Source organism: Crassostrea angulata, chromosome 4 (assembly GCF_025612915.1).
Source record: "Crassostrea angulata isolate pt1a10 chromosome 4, ASM2561291v2, whole genome shotgun sequence".
In the NCBI taxonomy this organism is placed as follows: Eukaryota; Metazoa; Mollusca; class Bivalvia; order Ostreida; family Ostreidae; genus Magallana; species Magallana angulata.
In genome coordinates this window covers 10,984,333-11,006,386 of record NC_069114.1, presented here as the reverse complement: position 1 = coordinate 11,006,386, position 22,054 = coordinate 10,984,333, and the positions used below count along the sequence as shown (strand labels likewise).

At 31.3% G+C, this 22,054-nt stretch overlaps 1 protein-coding gene and 1 pseudogene across 1 annotated transcript; one reads left to right on the top strand and one right to left on the bottom strand.

The window, feature by feature from the left end:
• Window positions 1–480: 480 nt before the first annotated feature.
• LOC128181752 (tripartite motif-containing protein 2-like) lies at window positions 481–2,826 on the bottom strand. Its single transcript, XM_052850268.1, has 2 exons — window positions 2,707–2,826; window positions 481–1,972 (listed from the first exon to the last, which is right to left on the bottom strand). Exon 2 carries the CDS (start codon window positions 1,959–1,961, stop codon window positions 627–629), a length of 1,335 nt encoding a protein of 444 aa, XP_052706228.1. The 5' UTR covers window positions 1,962–1,972; window positions 2,707–2,826; the 3' UTR covers window positions 481–626.
• A 1,060-nt stretch (window positions 2,827–3,886) lies between these two features.
• Window positions 3,887–20,950, top strand: LOC128180933 (uncharacterized; annotated as a pseudogene).
• Window positions 20,951–22,054: the final 1,104 nt, after the last annotated feature.

The following is a 22,054-nucleotide window of genomic DNA, read 5'->3' as shown; positions in this document are numbered from 1 at the left end:
AAACTTTACATCGATAAGTTTCTGACAATTAATGACGCAACGAGCACACAGTACGAAAGGTCAACCTTTTGAAAAGCTGTGAAGAGGAAAAGTTGCTCAGAATTATGTTTTAAACAAAATTGATTTTTTACATAAATTTAAATTTTGCATTCTGGGTTAAGAAAAAAGATGTTAGTTCTAGGTAAAGTAAACTTGTACCTAAAATGAAGTCAAATTTGTTAAGTCGTACTTAAACACATTGTTTTTTTTTGTTAAGTCGTTCTTGAAATGGTTAACGGTTTTTGGTTAAGTCGTACTTAAAAACATTCGGATCATGTTAAGTTGTACCAAGAATCATTCGATTTTTTTTTATCTTTTTGTACTTAGGTTTCTTTGTTACTAGATTAAGAACTCTGCTTCTTAGACGTACTTCTAGCGTTGCTTTCGACATTAGCGGAAAACCCACTCGTTGCTTTGCAACGAGCTTTGCTCTAGTTGCCTTTATTGTTGTTGGCTCGTTTATTACTTGAATTGAGGTTTTGTGACCATATATATATATAAAAGTAAAATAAGTCGTTGACTTGTACACTGCAAACAAAATATACATGTACTCATGTTGTTTGTAAACATATAGTACACAGGTTAGTTTACGTGTAATATTGTATTTTTTTCACTTTTCTTGTGTACCACTCAGCCACAAAGAGGTTGTCTCTAGTGTCCACACATAAACCCCATGGTAGCTGTAATTCACAGTTATCAATGTAGCGGAGGAACTGTCCGTCTTGATCCAGGATGTGGATACAGTGGTTGTCACGGTCAGCTGTCAGGATCCGACTCTGACTGTCTGTAGCAATGCCGAACGGTTTGAAAAAGGAAGGTGGAGTAAATGGAGGGCCGTTATATGTAAAACGGTGTTTTCCGGCCTGATTGACCACCACTATTGCATGGTCTTGATAACTAGATACACATATATCTTGATTCCTATTTTCACTGATATATTTAATGTAACCAGTAGATAAATAGAGAGGTTGTCCTTTGTCATCGGGTTTAATACTTGGTTTTTCTGTCGAGCCAGAGTAACGCACGACTTTTACCTCTCCATTATGAATATTATCCATGACAACCAGGAAGTCACCTAATGAGGTAGTACACACACCGTGAGGTTTCCATTCCTGTATACTGATCGATTCTTGTACCGTTGAGTTCTGAACTATGTTCACAGTTCCTTTTTTGTAATCAGTATAAACTAGGTTCCCATCCTTTGTCACTGTTATGTCCCGTGGCTCGTTCCCTGACTCTGTTTGGATTGACTTTAGTAGTTCCTCTTTGAGATTATAGAGTTTCATTGTGTTTTCATTACCACACGTCCATACTTCGTTATTATTGACACATGTAACACCGTTAAGATATCCATACTCTGTGTCCAAAGTTGCGCTGATCTGGGGTACATCCATCAGTGACCGGTCTTGGGGAGAGGACTCGGCTCCCTGGGGCGGCATGCTGTAGTCTTGTTCCTCTGTTGTAAACGATAATGCTGACAGAGAACTAAACTGGGGTACATTCATCAGTGACCTGTCTGGGGGAGAGGACTCGGCTCCCTGGGGCGACATGCTGAAGTCTTGTTTCTCTGTTGTAAACGATAATGCTGACAGAGAACCAAACTGGGATACATCCATCAGTGACCGGTCTGGGGGAGAGGACTCGGCTCCCTGGGGTGACCTATTGTATATTTCTTCCTCTGTTGTAGAATATAAAGCTGACAAAGAACCAAACTGTGGTTCATCCATTAGTGAACGGTCTGTGCAATTGGTCAAGTATTGTTTATGTATCACAGCAGTGTGATTTTCCGATGCATATGGATATTTCTCATGACAGTTTTTACATACTAGACGAGTATGGCAAACTTCACAAAACACTAGGTTCTCAGGACTTTGACACAGGGTGCAGCGTACAGCATCCTGGGCACTGTTGGATTGGTCCATGGTCAGGGATTCTAAAAAAGGAATACAGTACATATGAATTCTGTGAAATATAATCTTTATATGTATGAATCTTTTATTTAAAGTTAAAATGTCGAAAATGTATTGCGAAGATCTTACTTTGGGGTACTCTGATTTTGCATTAATTAAAGAAATAAGTAAAACACGGTGTGTATCTAACCATTGTTAAAGGATAAAACAAAGGAAAGAAATTGAATTTAATTGTCTCTATTCTTTCTTGCTTCTGTAGAAGATCAAGTTCTACAACTGTATGCATTCATTATTGACTTTATTGCTATTCTGAAAGCTAAGAGAAACATTCAGCCGTTTTAAACAATTGACGGGAATCACTAAACAAGAATATTCAGACTTAATGATTTATTTTTAAGGTACAGAAAAATGCTACTCGACATAAAATGGGCAGTGGGGACATTTAATTTCGTGAACATTCATTCTATATTATATTGATATTAAACCCCTTTTGACTACATAATGCCATGCTGTTGTTTAAGAAACTGCTATTCCATGAAGAAAAAAAAAACCTGTATAAAAGAACTCCTAAACATTTATTTACACTATAGTTCAAAGTAACACTGATTAACTACTTTCTCTTCTTTTGTGTCCAATATTTTTTATCATTGAAAAGTAAAAAGATACATGTACATATGAATTCATATACGTGTTTTTTCTTTGCCATTTCAGAAGTAACATTGCAATCACTTAAGTGAACATGTAGTGAAAAACTTACCGTCTATTCAAACAAACTCAGTGTCACGTTCCAAAATGGCGTGTTTCGGTTGTGGAATATTTCCCTGTTCGCCGTTACCTTTACAAGATCACATGAATGATTTAAAATGCAAGTACACTCTTTTGAAATAGAATGCAGTATTTGAATTGATTGGCCTTATCTGGTGTTGTCAGATTTAAAGAGTAATCAATTTAATTATAATATCTTTATATAACCATGCAATTTTATTAAGATGTGAATGCAATAATAAATAAATATTCACAATTCATTTAGAGTAAAATAGAACAAAATAAGCTTATGGGCATAAACGATCGGCAATTATGAATATGATATATTTAAAAAGTTATGGTTAATATTGCTTAAGAATATATGCATGTTATGTATATTAAAATAAATTACATGTATACGTTAAACTTACATCATTTAGATCTATCTACATATCTGACTTGCATTACAAAACTTTGAATTTTTTTTGCTCATGATTAAAAGGTTAAAATTGTGTGTATCAATTTTTATTGGTTCTTTAAGGTACATCTATGTAAATGTATGACATTTTTTTTTTTTTTTTTTAGATCTAAGTACAATGTTTTGCAGTTTCAAAATATAACAAGAAACTGTCATTTTCCCGACTAAGACTTGAATGACTCGCGAGTTATCGTTCATGTTGAATTACAATTGACATTAATTATTAATTTTATACAAGGAACACTCCATCATACATGTTCTCACTCGGTATAAGTTTGTATGAAAATATACCATGCGTAGAACTTTATAAATACTTTACAGCGTATTAGTATACATGTAGTTATATTCATCGTATAAAGTAGCCTTTCCCTAAACCATGTGGGTCAGTATACACATAATGACACTAATTTTACTGCACATATTGACAGTTAATAAATTAGATGTTTATTTGTTAAAAAGTTCTTGATGCCATGGATGTTTCTAAAATTGATAAGAAATAAAAATAAAAGTACAAAAAGTATTACGGATATTATATGTATATACAACAATATGTTCCAGCAAATAAAGTAACTCGACATAGCAAGTGTTACAAAAATAGAGAGATGTCAAAAAACAAAACCATATTTGGCCATGTACATGTGCATGCAAACAATACGTGTAAGTACTATGCAAACGGAAATATAGTTTATTTACGTACCGAATACCGGATGCCCGGATGCGCTGCACAAAAAAACTGGACACCCTGTTTTCGTTCTTCACGAGAACGCATTTCATACCCAGCCTCCAGCGATGCTGCCGTCTTTACTTCTTCTCTGTGTTGTTGGTCCACTCAGTGGGGTATATGGTCTGCCATGGAATCTTCCTCCCAACTTCAGGTGTAAGTATACCTAAAGATAATACAAGAAATCATATTGACGCAAGCGTCAAATGGGCCGCCAAAAAAATTGTTGTATGATATACTTTCAGCAACTTGTTCTGAAGTTTAACATTTTACTATTATCATAAAGAATCGCTTTCGTTACTGTAAGCATTTCTAACCAAAATTGCATGATCATTGCCAAAGTATGAAGTAATGGAGAACACATTGATTTGTGCATTTCTCCAATACAAAGTCCAACTCATCATTTGAAATTTCTCTAAGAGATTATGTATTTCAAACCATTTTGGTTTTTTGTTGTTATTAGTTTGTTATATGATTTCAAGGGACCTCATAATAAAATAAAAATGGATTAGTTTAAATTTCCAGTCAATTCAAATTTTCATTTCTGTCATATTCTTGCGTGAATAATTGATATAATGTCATTTCATGATATTTTCTACCACATTTTACATGGAAATATAATAAATACACACGCAAAGACATTTTATTTGACACGGCACATAGAAATTCAAATATATCATTTATATAAAATTTAATGACATTCATTAAGGTCTTTAGTATTTCAGGTCTTTAGTATGTCCATCATACCGTTTTGAAAAGAATGAAGAACTCCGGCATGTCCGGAATTTTCCGAAAATATTATAGTCTCGATAAAAACGCGCGAAATATGACAATCTACTAAGTATGACCTTCTTTTTATTTACGAGTAAAACAAAAAATATGTGATATTTCTAAAAGGCATAAAACATATTTCTACATGCAAATTTCCTTTTAATTCATAAAAATAAGCATAGTAATAATTCTACTAAAAAAGGAACTATCCCGCAGAAACGCAGTAACAATATTTAAATGTGTATCAAATAACGGACCGCCTTCCGGCGGCCCGTAATAACTTGCATGATGATTTTTCTTTACTGATATGTGTGAAAAATTCACATTTTAAAAAAGGTTATTAATAATAATGTTTCGTTTATATTTCTCTGATTTCGTATAAATGTTTTGTAGGTTTCATAACTCAGATTAAATTACTTTATTAACAATGTAGACTTGTTGAAATTTGTAAGGGTTCATTTTCCGTTGATTTCGTTGATACCCCTTACACATGTTTTTTTTTCATTCCTAATACTTAGTACCAATTTTACGTAGTTACATCTTAAAGAACCTTACAAAAATGACAATCCATAACAATTAAAATGATTTCGCCGATTCATTTGATTTTTTGTTTAATTTTCATTGACGTTTCATCCACTTGTACATGTACACTGTAAATTTTTTTTTATCTGTAAAAAAATCTTCAACTTTGCGACACGACTAAGGTATTAACAATTTCTTTTAATGCATGCGAATTGAAATGTACGAAAAGTGTAATAATTTTTTTTAACTCGAATGCGGAAATTAAAACATCGAGGTTAATTTCTCTATGACGAATTTCCTTGATATTAATGGATTCAACAGACTACATATGGATCCAATCTTGTCCCGATTTTCTGTAAAGATTCAACGTCCAACAACTTTTACAAAATGTTGCTTAGCTTCCTGTTCAAATTAAATCTAACATAGAGTAACTTAGTCCCGGCATTCCTACAAAAATATAGCATTGTAACAGCGAAAACTTAAAATCATTTGCAACGTCAATATGACGCAAAAAAAGGCAATTTCAAAGATTTTTTCTTTAAAGCTTAAATACTGAACTACTGAAGCTGTCAATAAGTGGAAATTGATTCATTATTAACAACTTGATTTTAACTTTACTTTAACTTTTTTTGACAAGTTCTTGAAAAAAATATACAGCATGTTTGACCTTTGACCTTGTAGATCGGCCCGAGTGGGACAGCCTAAGAGGTATGTCGGAAACGTTTCCCGTCTTTCCTGTTTTGTTGTTTCTTGAGAGCTGTTTCTTGTAAAAAAAAAAAACACACACACCAAAAAATTCGAATTTATTTTTTCTTTTCTTATCTCCCTTATACTTGTTCGAATTAAAAATGAGTATATCCTTTTTACAGTTAAATGGGGACTTAATATATTTAGCGAGAACAATTTTCGAAGTCTCCCGAGAAAGGTTTCTGATGCCCACGATAGCCGATTTGCTTTGCTGCGTGATGAATGTCAAGGTAAGAAAATAAATCATTACACAATAGAATAATACACAAGCTGAAGAGAACTTCCATTAAGGCCTGCAAATTATTGGCTTCTTTAAATGAAAATATATTTAAGATAACATGAATTTAAAAATAGCCAGAATATGCATGGCGTCAAGATTAGCACCTGTTGTCAATTGCTAAATAGAAAAAAAATACATATACATGTACCTACATTTTCCTTTGTACCAAGACATTATTAATATCTCTAAAATATTTAAATATAACAAATCCATACTTAATTTTATGACATGTAGAAATAATTCTTATGGAAACATAGACAAAGGACTTTATATGATATTGGCCTAAAATGGCCCCCTAAAATGAACATCATCATTTTACTATAATTCATTGTTTTCCTTGTACAAATATGTATGTGATGTGTTTATATAATATTCATTTTGGTTCAAGTGCCCATAATTTAGAAATGTGCCATTGCAAAGACAATCTTCCCGCCATTTCTGCATTTCAAGCAGTTTTTCCTTCCGAAAACATAGAGTGCATGCTTGAACAAACAAAATATTTTAATCAGAGATGTATCTAGCCAAGACTAATAAGTGACAAAAAAAATTCCTTGTTCAAGCATGCACTCTATATTTCCCATTCGTAAATAAATAAGAAAATTGCCAATTTTTAGCTGATTTTGATTGAATTATAGAAATGGCATCATTTTTGACGTCATATACTACCATTGAGTGCAAATAAATCAAATGAATAGATGAAAAATATATTTATATCAACTATTCTAAAAATTAAGTTAACATTTTATTGTACCCAAAGCACTTAAATAATGGCAAATTATGGGGGCCAAATTTAACTTTATATAGTTCTTTTACCAATTCTGAAAAAATCCATCTTAAACTAATAGATTATTTCACATAAATTGAATGAAGTATGTACTACTTTTGTGTTTTATTACAATTATGTCCATGAGAACTCCATACGCGCACAATGAACGGTTACTTAGAATTGCTTGAAACAATGTAACACTTTTAGCGGCTGCGCATTGTTTTGCACTTTAGTTTTCAAATATATCAATTTTGATGTTTAACTACAGAAATCGAACAGGCTAAGAGGGAAGGAAGAAAAAGTCGAGCTAAATTTGCTGGTAGACGCTACTGGAAAAACAATGACCCCAGCGTTGTCCTCATATATGACACCAATGGCTATGTAGCTGGAATGCAAACTGCAGTGAGTTTTACAGAATGTGACAAAATGTTGTGCACCATATTTAGAGATTGTTGTTAAGGTTAAATGAAGAGAATGTTGTATAAGGTTAAAATGACATACATGAAATTTCATCAGAATTAAAATTATAATTTTTGTGAGTCAGATTGAAAAATTACAATATTTTAGATTCCTAAAAAGATTTTAGAAAAGGATGGCGAAATTATAAAATCTATTGGAGTATGGAAAGACGATGAAAAAATAATGATGCAGTCTAAATCACATGACAAAAGTGCCAAGGAAACACTTCATCGTATACGAAGACAAGTCCAAACGAGTAGCACGTCACCGGCATCGAGCACATCAACACTAGGTTCAAGTACAACACCATCTGGACTAGGTACAACAACACTAGGTTCAAGCACACAATCAACATCAACACAAGGTTCAAGTACAACACCATTAACTCTAGGTACAACAACACTAGGTTCAAACACACAATCAACAGCAACACTAGGTTCAAGCACACAATCAACATCAACACAAGGTTCAAGTACAACATCATCAGATCTAGGTACAACAACACTAGGTTCAAGCACACAACCAACATCAACACTAGGTTCAAGCACACAATCAACATCAATACTAGGTTTAAGCACACAATCAACATCAACACAAGGTTCAAGTACAACACCATCAGGTCTTAGTACAACAACACAAGGTTCAAGCACACAACCAACATCAACACTAGGTTCAAGCACACAATCAACATCAACACAAGGTTCAAGTACAACACCATCAGATCTAGGTACAACAACACTAGGTTCAAGCACACAACCAACATCAACACTAGGTTCAAGCACACAATCAACATCAATACTAGGTTTAAGCACACAATCAACATCAACACAAGGTTCAAGTACAACACCATCAGGTCTTAGTACAACAACACTAGGTTCAAGCACACAATCTACAGGCCAATCAGGAACACCTACTTTTTTAACAGGAACACCCACACACTCCACAGGAACACCCACACAATCCACAGGAACACCCACGCACTCCACAATAACACCAATATTGTTTACAGAAACACCCACATTGTTTACAGGAACGCCCACACACTCCACAGGAACTCCCATGTTGTTTACAGAAACACCTTCGATGTTAACAGGAACACCAACGCACTCCCCGGGAACTCCCACACCATTTACAGACACAAAAACTCTCTTTCCGGCTACATCTTCACCTATCCCGGGGTCATCCACCACCTTCCATGAAACACGTACCCACGTTTCGGGGACACATAATAATACCCCTGAAACATCTTTTACAAATCCCCAAGGAGGATCTTCAACAAAGAATCCAGAGTTTTCAAAAGATCAAATGGAAGTATTACTGAAGAGACCATTGCTGTATCCGTATGTTGAAGACGAGGAGTTCTTATTCTTTACAGTTTATTTCATTAAACCAGGTAATTTAAACCTAAATACTGGTAGACATTAATGGACATGTATTCATTAAAGCTCTGAAAAATAGACGAGAATAATTTATCGTTGAAATGTTATTCCGTATTAAAATGAAAGAACAATGAAACATAAATAAAAATGAAAGAAAAATCAGACTGGAACAATTATTTAAATGAAGACAACAGACAAAACTAATGACAGTTTTACATTAACATGTACATTTTTTTAAAGAACGTATATGTAATCCCAAGCAAGCGCAGACAGTGGACGAAGTTGAACATTTCGGTACGGGTTCCGGATTTTACATGCAAAATGGAACAGGGGTAAATTCAGTCATCGAAATACCACGTGACGAACAAAAGTTACAGGAAAATCATCCATGGAAGGCAGAAAAGTGCTTTTGGACTCAAGGTGACAATCCTTTACATAGGAATGAATAAATTGCTTCTACTCTCTTTTAGAAAAATCATTTCCGATAAACCACATTTCTTAGTTTTCATTGATTTAAGGTTATTTAATACTTTCCGTCATAAATGAAAAAAAAAATCAAATGAATGATAAGCTACAAGGAATCAATACTTTAATATCTTTAGGGAAATCTTTTACCAAAATCATAAAACTACTGGACTATATTGACAATTAAATTAATCCGAATGCTATTTCTATAGCAGTATTTCTTCACTTAAGATGTTTGCTTAGTTTAAAGTAGTTGACAAAAGAAAGAAGACACTTTAATTCATCTTCAATAGTTGCATTAAATACTTTGTAACAGTCTCTGTCGTCATTGTGATTTCAAGGTAAAGTATTACTTTATTTCAATAAGTTTGTTTTATATACCAATATGAATTCATAAATATATTTATATGATACAGGGAAGATCTATTCATACAACTTTCACGAAGACCAGGACTGCAAAGCCCAGTTTCCTCTTCTACTAAACTACAACAAAGGACGTCTGACTGGGTTTGCCATGTTGTGGAAGATGGACTTCTCATCCCCAAACTTAGAGCATCCAGACAAAGGACTGTTGAAGGTGTGGTTGCTATTTCAAGTACAATGTGGCATAGGTTTTAATTAACCATTACAAATTTATTTAATTAAAACAAATATTTAAACCAATTTGTTTAGTGATTCAGAAAATTAACTTAACAGTCGTGTAGTGTTGAGTTTATTAATCAGGCAATACATTGTACATATTATTACTTTAAAATCAAATGCTAGTTCGGGGTTCATTTTATTCATTTAAGACGTATATCTGTATCGGTTATTTTCAAATATATTTCGATAAATACTTTCCATGTTCTTTTCTATTTCAGTACATGTTTGAAAAGGTACCCAAGTGCTACAAAGGAATAGGGCGCCTGACAAAACTACAAGTCTATTTCACTAACCACTTTCTGTCACATCGATGCTAAAAACTGAATATTGAACCAAACTGTATTATATTCTTTATTTTCGCTGTATTGATAGACTATTCCGATAATTCATATTTTTTAACGTTACTCTAACCGTTTAGATAATAATCTTATTAAGTATAAATACTGATAACAAGTAAATCGTATTTTAGACTATGGGACATTATTTTATTAATTTTGCGTCAAGCCCATCCCCCAATGACTTTCCCTATCCAGAACAAAAAACCATACAGACTTTGTAAAACAAAATTGTTTTTGTCATTTCTGTCCACAGCATAACTTTATCAATCAAACTTCACGAAAAATGTAACTGGTATTGCTTTAGAAACTTTATTGTTGCATTTAAAATAATGATTGCATCGAAGCAAAAGTAAAATATTCCTGATTCCTCTGTTGCTTTTTATCTTCGTCTTTTTAAAAAAAAACAACAAACCAACAACACGTAGATTGTATATCAATTTATCTGCAGTGTATATTGCCATTTGTATCTTTAAGTTGCATGCAAAATATATTTTACTATTACTAGATAGTATGTAATAAATCTGTAAGTATTTATTCTAAAGCAATAGTTGTTACTTTTTATATTGTACTGTATTGTTACTGTTAGCAGATGTCGACAATAGCTTGATTTACATGGAAAGAATGGAGAAAAGAATTTTAAAAGATTGATTTTTCGTCCATGTCAGACAGAGGTTAACAGTAGTAAATGCGAAAGACAATGCAAATACCAGACATATAAACATATGTATCTATATATCATAAAGGTATTTAAATTGACGAAAATTGTTATATATATATTATATATATATATATATATATATATATATATATATATATATATATATATATATATATATATATATATATATATATATCAATTTATCTGCAGTGTATATTGCCATTTGTATCTTTAAGTTGCATGCAAAATATATTTTACTATTACTAGATAGTATGTAATAAATCTGTAAGTATTTATTCTAAAGCAATAGTTGTTACTTTTTATATTGTACTGTATTGTTACTGTTAGCAGATGTCGACAATAGCTTGATTTACATGGAAAGAATGGAGAAAAGAATTTTAAAAGATTGATTTTTCGTCCATGTCAGACAGAGGTTAACAGTAGTAAATGCGAAAGACAATGCAAATACCAGACATATAAACATATGTATCTATATATCATAAAGGTATTTAAATTGACGAAAATTGTTATATATATATATTATATATATATATATATATATATATATATATATATATATATATATATATATATATATATATATATATATATATATATATAATACCTTAATGAATTAAAATTAGCAGTGGTTATTCTTTACTAGAAAATAAATACAGAAAAAACTAATTATCATGTAATTGGATATAATCATTACGGTTTAATTTGTATTTACAAGTGCCAACTGGTTCTCATTTTGCTGTTTTGTTTCGTTTTCAACAATTCATTTTTAGTTAGTAATATAAATGTATCTGACGATGTAATATAGATAAGTGTAATATTAGAAATTTTTTTTTATGATTATTAGATGTATAGATTCTTTACTTAAATGATTATCAACCTTCATATAAATAAAATATGAACGCCTGCATTTAACATTCAGCGGATGTTTTTTGTAACAAAAAGTCATTCAAAACAAATTTATTCGAGTCACTCATTGAATGCAAACAACGTAGACTTTATAATCATATGCATCTCTATGTATGTGCTGAGATGGTTTTAGTAGTCTAATTAAACAAATTTGTTGTAAAGTAGACCCTTTTCCACTTCATAAATCTTCTGCTTAGTTAAAATATGCTTATTGATTAAACATACAGTCACATTTTATATGTTTAAGCTTAGATAATTTTTTCTGTAGTAATAAACGTCGGTAGACAGGTTTCAATCAATTAAAATTTCAATTATTAGTAATAAACAAAGAAAATCCAACAACGCAGTTTACATTTGATATCTTGTTTGGGGTTTTTTGATATGTCAGATCGGTTTAAACGCAAGAAAGACAGTTATGGCTATAATACCACTTGGTGTACATCCCATCAAAATAAATTGCTGGAATCTTAATTAAAATCAAAAGAAGATTTTAAATGAAGTTTAACGTAAAAATCAAAGATTACAACGCATCCTTTAATTTAACTTGTTTTTCTATAGATCAAAACAAATAAATAGTGTCCTCGGTAACAAAATCTACAGATATGTTTTGAAAAAAAAAATCAGCGGAATGAAATTGTTGTGTCAAAACTGGAAAACAGTTGTTTTATGTAATAACAAATAAGAGTACATATGTCCTTTTTTCTGCAATATTTAAAAGTAGAGGTAAAATTTGAACATATTAGTCTTATTGCTGTGTTAGTGCACTGAGATGTTAAATATTACATCGGCCATTACAGAACACTTTTACATTTTATCAGCAACTGCAAATATATAATCATTTCAATTTTGCATTAAATATTTTTGAATATCGTTAAATAAACATTAAGCACGTACACGCATTACTTAATTTGCATTAAAAAAAAAAACAAGATATTAAATGCAATTTGACAATGAAAGTCCAAAGGTTTCCTACAATAAACAAAAAAGGCTTTTACTGTAACATTACTTAACATATAAATTTACAGGATCTCCTATCTCAAATGTTAAAATATAAATTTGAATTCAAACGTAGTAAGGACAGTACAAACACATGCATAAATGCCTCAAAAGATGATTTAAAGTATACAAAAAAAAAAACAAACAAAACAAAACAAAAAAAAAAACACCCCCCCCCCCCCCAAACATACAGATTTAAAAAAAATTATAAAAACATACAACATGGCTTTAACAAATACTGATAGAAAAACACTTTGAAAATACCTATAAAGTTTGATAAATGCTTGACGTTTCTTTGATTAATGTATATGCTTTGTTACATCATTATTTCGTCTAGAGGTGGTTGTATTTTGCAAATAATATCATGTACATATTAATAAAATATTATATGCAATTTATAATTTCATATAAAGGATTAATAATGGTTTTTGCAATGTGTTTTGGATAAGAGTCAGAAAAATTATTAGTAGGTAGGTTAATTAATATAAAACATTAGTCATGACTTCAAAATTAACAGTTTCAGATATAATAATTTCTTCATTACAATTTAAATGTACTTTAATTTACCGTGCAGTGTTTTTTTTCGTAACATGTTTATACCGTACCCAAATTTAATGTTTTACAAAGCAAAAATGTACTTTAACAAGATCAGTCGAGTGAATTACGAATGTTTACTAGAGCCTGGCCTGTTTCCTCTCCGCTCCGGTCGGGTATGACGGCCTTCTACACTTTGTACCAGGCTAGTTTTTGTACAATAAATGATTCGATCTGTGTGTTTTTATTTTTATTCCAATAAAAATACGCGATAAAAAATCGGTCATCCCTTTGGTAAACAAAAATGATTTAAGATTATTTTTGATAAATATCTGCTAATAAGATTGAAAATGTGTTATACTTAATACGTACTTTAAAGTATAGTACGTGGTCCATAGAGGTAAACAAAAATATAATTGCATTTTTTTGAACATGAGGTTTCGATTTGTTGGACGTTTCATGATGATACAATTGCAATGGCGATGTAGTGTTTTACAAAGAACAATGAAAATTTGAAAGACGTGTTTGGTTTTAAGAACTGTGTCCTCAACAAAAAGTGACAAATATATGAGTTTTAAGATTCTTCAACATGATAAATATATTTTTTTTCACTATTCTATATGCTAATACAATCTATATCTAACTTTATAATTATGTAACCTTTTTTACTATCATTAAACAGATTTTGGTACGGTGTTACAAATAAAAGCCCGAGTAATGAGATATTTTGAATACATTTTCCCATTAAATGCATACGAAATTTTCAGACACCGCAATAAATTATTAATCATCTAAAAATTACGTAGGTTTACATAGATTTGTTTCTTTCAAATGAAGAATCTACATTGCAAAACAGTCCTAATAATTGAAACATCGAATTTATGAATGCATTATACTTATCGAAGATATACCCCCTACCTCACCTAATGAATATTAAAAATTACTGCTACTACAAATACTGGACAGTGGTATACATATATTCTCGCTAGGTAAGTTTTTGCTTTCATGTGCTTGATAGAGAGTTCTTCGTAGACAGAAAGAGTGCATGCGCAATCACAACAACAACTTCTTAATATGTAAACACCGGAACTGGATATGTTAAAAAAAAAACAAGTTAATCTTTTGCACTTTACCCAACGTCATTATTCAATATGGCAAACAATGATATCATATGTACTTTTCAAATTTAATTGCATTTTTAAAAATGCGTCTTAAGATTAAAAAGACCCCATAAAAACATGATATTTTTAATTCGATAAAGACGATAGCGACAAACAAAGGATATGGGTGGGTCTAAAACATGTATAAAAAGGAGAGCTAAAAATCAAACGGTCAGAAATCCGAAAGAAGTTGTTACAACTTTTAAATCGACACGACCATGCAGAAACTGGTATCAACAATACTCCTTTGCATCACAGCGGTTGCTGCCCTGCCTTTAAACAAATCATCTCGAGGTAAGTAACTCCTGTCTTTTTAATAATCTTGTAAAATGTTTCGGTTTGATTATCTTATATTCAATACTATTTGATTAAAAGAAGATGTTAAAAATCATTTGCTGGAGCTTGGTCAAACAAAATAATGAAAAAAGAGATAGAAAAATGGATTTCCGATAGACTATTGTATACTTATTTTACTCCGGTACGAAAAACTTCAGTTAGTATCGCGAGATTGCTATTCTACATTTACGTGCACCTGTACGAAATACAATTAAAAAAACCCCAAAACAATGTATTCTTTCTTCTTAATTAAAGGCCCAACAAGGCATATGTTTTCAATATGAAATGAAATCAGAGAGTGCACATGTACCTATTTTTTGAGAATTTTTTAGTATATTAAATAGAAGCGAAATATCATCGAATGCATTTTTGACAGGTAATTTCTAAAAATTAAATTGTATTTTATTTTCCTTATTAACTTCAGTTCAGATAGTTGGTAATTTTCAATTTCATTTCTCTTTGCCATGAGGAAAAACACGGAAAAATCTAAACAAACTTTGAATAGGGATTATATCTTTGGTCCGTTTTGAAAACGATGTTGTGTTGTTGAAAAAAAAAGTATAATGTTTATTGTACAGTGTATTTTTACAAAATCCACAATATTTCAATCTAAAAAATCTTAATTCCAAAATGAAGATAGGAAAAAATATAATCGTAACAATAAAAGTGCGAGGAAGTCGTTACATAAATACATTATGTGTACAGAAAAATAAACCCCTTAAGATCTTATCACTCTCATCTTTACTCAACCTGAAAAACATTACGAAGCAAAGAGATTGTTGTTAGTGTATTTAAAAACTTGTTATCTCTGCTTTAAAGGTGTTTTTATTTTTAATTTAATTTACATTTCATTTCACAATGAAAATAAAACTAATTTGTACTTTATTGCAAAAAGAAAACTCAAAAGACAAAACACAGGCATTTGTTAAAACGTTAAAGTTAGTAAGTTTGAGTTGACACACAAAAATTAAACCAATAGTTGATAAAGAACTCATGAAAGTGTTTGTAACTGCAGCGGTAAGCAGAGCTGGTAACTTTGAACTACCACCGACTTTCGTTTGGAATATTTGGGATGTCTTGACTCAAGCTGGAAACTGGCACCCTCGACTGTTTGATGAATGGGTATTTGGTTTTTTGTTTTGGTTTTTTTTTTTGTTTTGTTTTTTCATGCGACGAGCTTTTGAATAATGATATCATTGTAAAATAAATAACATTAAACTTTTTTTCATTATATAATTATGTGATTTTGGTGCATTTGTGTGACTAATAACCATGTAGTTGATTGAGTTTAACATTTTAATTAACGTTTATAAAAATCTAGTTTGGTCTGTTTATAGAAAAGTTCTTGTACATATCTTAAGACGAAAAAAACTTACAATATGCATCTTAAAACATCGTTTAAGAAATCGAAAGTATTTTAAAAAAATTGATGTATTTTCATATCAAATATGGGCGTGGATATATCCTCGAGAATCTGACGATATGGCTAAATCTTGTTTTTGTTTTTATCAAGGACCGAAACGATCAAGATTCACCTATCGCTGCTCTTCTTCAAACCATGATAGTGTTTGACGACAAAGGAATACCACATAAGGTCTTTTTCTAACAGCAAAAAAGCATAATTTAGACTTTTAAGCACTTCTTAAAACAAAAATTCTTATCAACTTAACAAACTATTTATGTTTTTAGATCGAAATTAACATCAGTAATTATAATCACATAAAGCTAATGCTTAAAATATCTTTCAGCCACGGGGAATTAAGCCAAGCAGAAAATCTTCGGTTAAGATTACCGAATTAGATCGTCATTTAGAAGCACCGGTTAGTATACATAAGGCAATGTGTAATTTTGGTTTTATTCAAGTTAAGCTTGCATTAATGATATTCCCACATGATGAACCCTGTCATTCAGTCAGCTTAAAGTGGCCTAGTGGTAACTGAAAGGTGACCGTATGACATATCCATTCATTTTATTCATTTTCTTATGTTGTTGTTGTTGTAGAAATCAGGACAACGAAGAGTAAGTTAATCTAAAAGCTAAGGCGCGATAAAGATTTTTTTTTAAAACAAATGTTTGTTATTTATAAGATACCAAAAAATATCAGAATCGAAATCGAGCAAATATATAACTAAATGAAACAACACAACGAATTGTTGTTCTTAAAATAGTAAATTAATATTGTTAACGCTGAAATTAATTATCATAAGCATTGTAAATGTTTGTGAGATAAAAATATTTTTTTCAACAATAATTGCTTTTATTACAGAAGAAAAGAAACTTCCTGACTACCTCAAACCTTTGGGAAAATAAGATCGTTCCATACACAATACAAACTGGATGTGAGTATATCATTTCGTCAGAATACAAACACATTTATTAATGATAAAACATCATATCAAAACAAATATGACAAATTTAAAGAAATATATCAAGATCTTAATTACTACAGAATAGCCCCTGCGGTGATTATATTAAAAGCAAGTCAATAAGATGTTTTGTACGGGCTTAAAATTCTTTTCAAAAGACTTCTAGCATTTCAAAAATGGAACACTCCAAATCTACAATGTACGTTAAAAGGAATGTATTATAATAATATTTTTGAATTGACTGGCTCAGATAAAAATGAAATACAGAAAACTTTTAACATTTCCTTATCGCAAAATATTTGATAAAAAAGACTACTGTAAAATATACGAAAAAAGGACAGATTCTAATGGTATTTTTGAATTGATAGTTTCTGCGCAAATGAACAATGGAATACAGGAAGGAATTCAAGACTTCCATGACATGACATGCCTTCAGTTTGTCCCAAACAGTCAGAGACCAAGCCTTCCCCATAACACGCACATAGCCTTTGTAAACGGGTACACAAGTTTAACCTTTTTAAAAACCTTTTTAACTTTTAACTTTGATGTTCTACCTTTTCATTCTGTACATGTTAAGTGAATAACAAAAACAGTGACCTTTATTTAATTTTAGAAATTCCTCCGAGATTAAGAGCACTTTTAAAAGCATATGCATGGTAGCAGAATAACTAGCTGCAAATAATACATTGGTCCAATTTCAAATGAAACTTCTTTTCTACAGTCAAGGATGCTCTTCGTACGTTGGACGAACATCATTCACTGCACAGCAAGTGACTTTACAGGACCCACAATGCTCAGAGGTTAAATTACTTATGTAACCTATTAACAAAGATATTTGTACAAAGATAACAACCTATTTATAATTATCCCATGATTTCTAGCCTTGCTTAAATATTGTCATTGAGATATATAATCCTTGCATAGGTAATATTTTAAAAAATATATTTAGTTTCTTACCACTTTTAGTACTGAGATTTGTTTTTGTTTATATACAAATTTTTTTCTTCAGACAAAAACCGTCATCCACGAGCTAATGCACGCTATTGGTCAGATGCACGAGCAACAACGAACTGATCGTGATCAATACATCGAAATATTGTCTAACAACATTCCAAGCAATGCAATGAACAACTTTGACATTAGCAACACCCATGACAGAACTCCATACGACGTGGAATCTATCATGCAGTACCCATTAACAGTGAGTTATAACAACCCTTCCATGTATTTATTAAAGAATGATTGAACCTCCAAATTTTGAAACTCTTTTAAACCACGTGTTATTATTAGAAATATAAGAAAAAAAATACACAGCTCTTGTGGTCTTGCGTTTTAAACAAAGCATATGAATAATAGATGTATATTTTAATTTTTGATAAAAAAAACTATTGTTCAATTTGTTTTAGTCATTTTCCCAAAACGGAGGAAAGACGATGAAACTCAAGGATACTAGACTAGAAGTATTGATAGATACCGCCAAAACCTTCACCCATAATGACATAAAGGAAATAACTCTTGCTTATCAATGCACAGGTACGTGTTGCAAATGTATCCGACACAATGATAATAATTGCACCCTTTCTGTAAAAAAAAAAAACACCCCCAATAACATATTAAAAGGATTCAAATGCATAAACATGTAGATTAGGACCTCCCTCCTCTAAAACAATTTTAAATGTCTATTTACGATACTATACATGCAGAATGATTAAATAAATAAAAAAAATTATATTATTACTATTTAAAATGGTAGAACACTAACGTACATAGTTAAAATTATCTATACGCATTCTTTTATTTATTGTATTTTATCACTGTTTTCAACAGAATCTTGTACCAGTCCGCCTAGCTGTCAAAACGAGGGTTTTGTGGCCCACACGTGTCAGTGTCTTTGTCCCTCTGAACTTACTGGCTCTACCTGTGAACAGGTTCAAACGGACACAGGTAAATTTATGATGCATGCAGTCAAATGGTAATGTAAAAACATTAGGGAACAAAAAAAGCAGAATGGTTTTCAAAAACGAAATAAATAAAGATTAAAAGGACATAACTTTAGAAAAAAGCTTTTTGCTAAATTTGATTTTTTTATGGTATTTAATTTCTCCGATCATAAAGTAGAGTCAAGGCCAAAACTGCAAATTGTTGTAATCGACACTCAAACCATAAAAACAGGAGCTTAAACTGTTTTAACACATCAACGGATTTTTATTTAAGAATTGGATTGTAACAAAACACTCTTTTTTGAATTTTAAAAAGGATGTGGTGGAGTAATAAACTTAAATTCTGGACAGCAGCATATCGTTGAATCTCCTAATTATCCAAACACAGTCACAACCGACAAGGAATGTGTTTGGCTTGTAAGGGTATGTGATCTAATTCATATTTATTTCATAAAATTACTACATGTATACTTATGTTGACGTTATATTTTCTTTTAAAATGTAATACTTTAAGACAACCGTGCCATCAACGAGGAGCAAAAAAACACCCGACATCAAATATGATGTTAACAATATACATGCATGTTTTAAGATCCAGTTTTCAAATAAGGGGTGGTTGAACATGCACTTCTACTAATTGTATTTCTCTTAAAATTAGTTGTGCACTTAAGATGTTTTCTCATTTTGAATTTATTCAGATGATTGTTAAACATTTTCACAGGGCCCCACTGGATCAAACATCAAACTTGATATCCAGGAGCTAGATTTGGCAAGAAACAATTTTAACTCGGAATGCCATCATTGGATCGAGATAAGATACAACATGGTTGGACAAAGTGGTATCAGGTATCTAAATATATATTTATATAACTTTATAAAATGTGTCTCGAGACTCTTAATTTTACTATATATTTTAGCTGAAAAAATACATTGATTTTGTCAATCTTACTTCCAGACAATGTAATACTGTTAACAACCAGGTGTATACCACCACTAATGACGGAGAGAGAAACTTGATGCTTGTAAAATTCGACAGCCGAGTCAGAAAGGATATTCAATCATCTCAAGGTCAAAAGTTTAAACTCCAGTTCACAGCTGAAGGAGGTAGGTGTTTTAGAGCATTAAACAGTACAGGAACAGTATTTCAATAATACAAAGAATTCAATTTCAAAGTGATCCATCAAAACTTATCAATATCTCTTTTATCAGGATCTTCTTCCAACCCATGTGATCCAAATCCATGTTTAAATTCCGGAACTTGCAGTGTAACTGGCTCAACGTATGACTGCACATGCACTGCAAGTTGGACGGGAACTATTTGTGATGTCCCTGTTCAATCATGTCAACCCAATCCCTGCCAAAATGGTGGAACTTGTTCAGTCATTGGTAATAGCGTGTCTTGCGACTGCCCACCAAATTGGGGAGGACCCAACTGTGAAAGTAAGACACCAAAACAATCTATTCCATATAGGTCTAAGTTTATTAAATGCTTTGTTTGTTTGTTACATATTTTTGCTATAACTTTTTAGTAAAATAGGTTTAGGAAATAGATATGTTTCGAAAGGATATAATAACACACATAACAAACACATCTTATTCATAATTTTGATTTTGTTAAAAATGAATCAATCCTAAATCGTTGTTCCTCATTTATTTTAAAAAACCCCGATGAATTGTCTTTTAGCGTCAACAGTGGTTACCACTACTACCACAACAACAACGGTGTCACCACCAACCGGAAGTACACATCTCTGTGATTTTGAAACTAATTCATGTTGGATGAATGCTTATGGCGCCATTTATACACGATCTGTAAGTAGATAACTTAGTATCCATTACTTCAGCAAGTAAATGGCAAAAAAATCAAGAATATTTACAAGAGATTTCAATTTTTTATTCTAAATTAATGAAAACATCATATTGATACAAGTTCTTTAGTTTATCAACATCACTAATGAAGCATCTTAGAGCATCTGAGGATGGATGATTAGAATCTGCATAACATACTTGTTATAAATGACTAAAAACTTCTCTGTTTATTTAGGGTTCGTGGTCAGTGGAACCGAGTTATGCGACTGAAGGAACATCTCGATATGCCTTTATTTATCCAGGAGCCTCATTCATCCTTCGTTCACCGGACAATTTTCTCTCTGGTAAATAATTATTAAAAACTAACGAAAAAAAAACACGCCGGCATTAGCATTGTTTGATAAATAAATTATATTGTTAATTGTTGAATGAAATGTCACTACGAAAAATATTATACAGTGTCGATACATTTTCATTTGCTATCTTGAAAAATTCAAGGTACCATTATTTACTTTTCTTTTTTTCAATATCAATTTTTAAAAATAATGATTGATAATAACATGGTAAAATTTAATTTTGTGTTTATTTCTTTGTAGACAAAGATTATTGCTTTGAACTGTATTACTACATGAATGGAAGCAGCCCATATTTAGAGATCTACCACCTGAATTCATTTCAACAAACAGAAAACCTATACTCATACAGTCAAAACACATCTGGATTTTGGCAAAACATAAAGCTCCCTTTCCATGGACACTCAGCTGACAAACTGGTGAAATTTTCCTCTTCACTTAATTGCAATGAGCATTGAGAGAGTATTTCTTAACTTATTGTTGTAAAGTAGGAAACTTAAGGCTTGATTTAATTTTTTTGAAGAAATGAAACATTTTATCCATTACCTTGAAAAAAAAATAAATTATAGACATAGAGAGTGTGATGTTAGAATAATAAGATAGAGAGGATGCCTTGTGTGATGTTTAACAATATTATATATGTGTTTTAAATGCGTTCTTTTTGTTTCAGACTATATATGGACAACTTGGTTATTCCTTCTTTGGGGGTGTTCT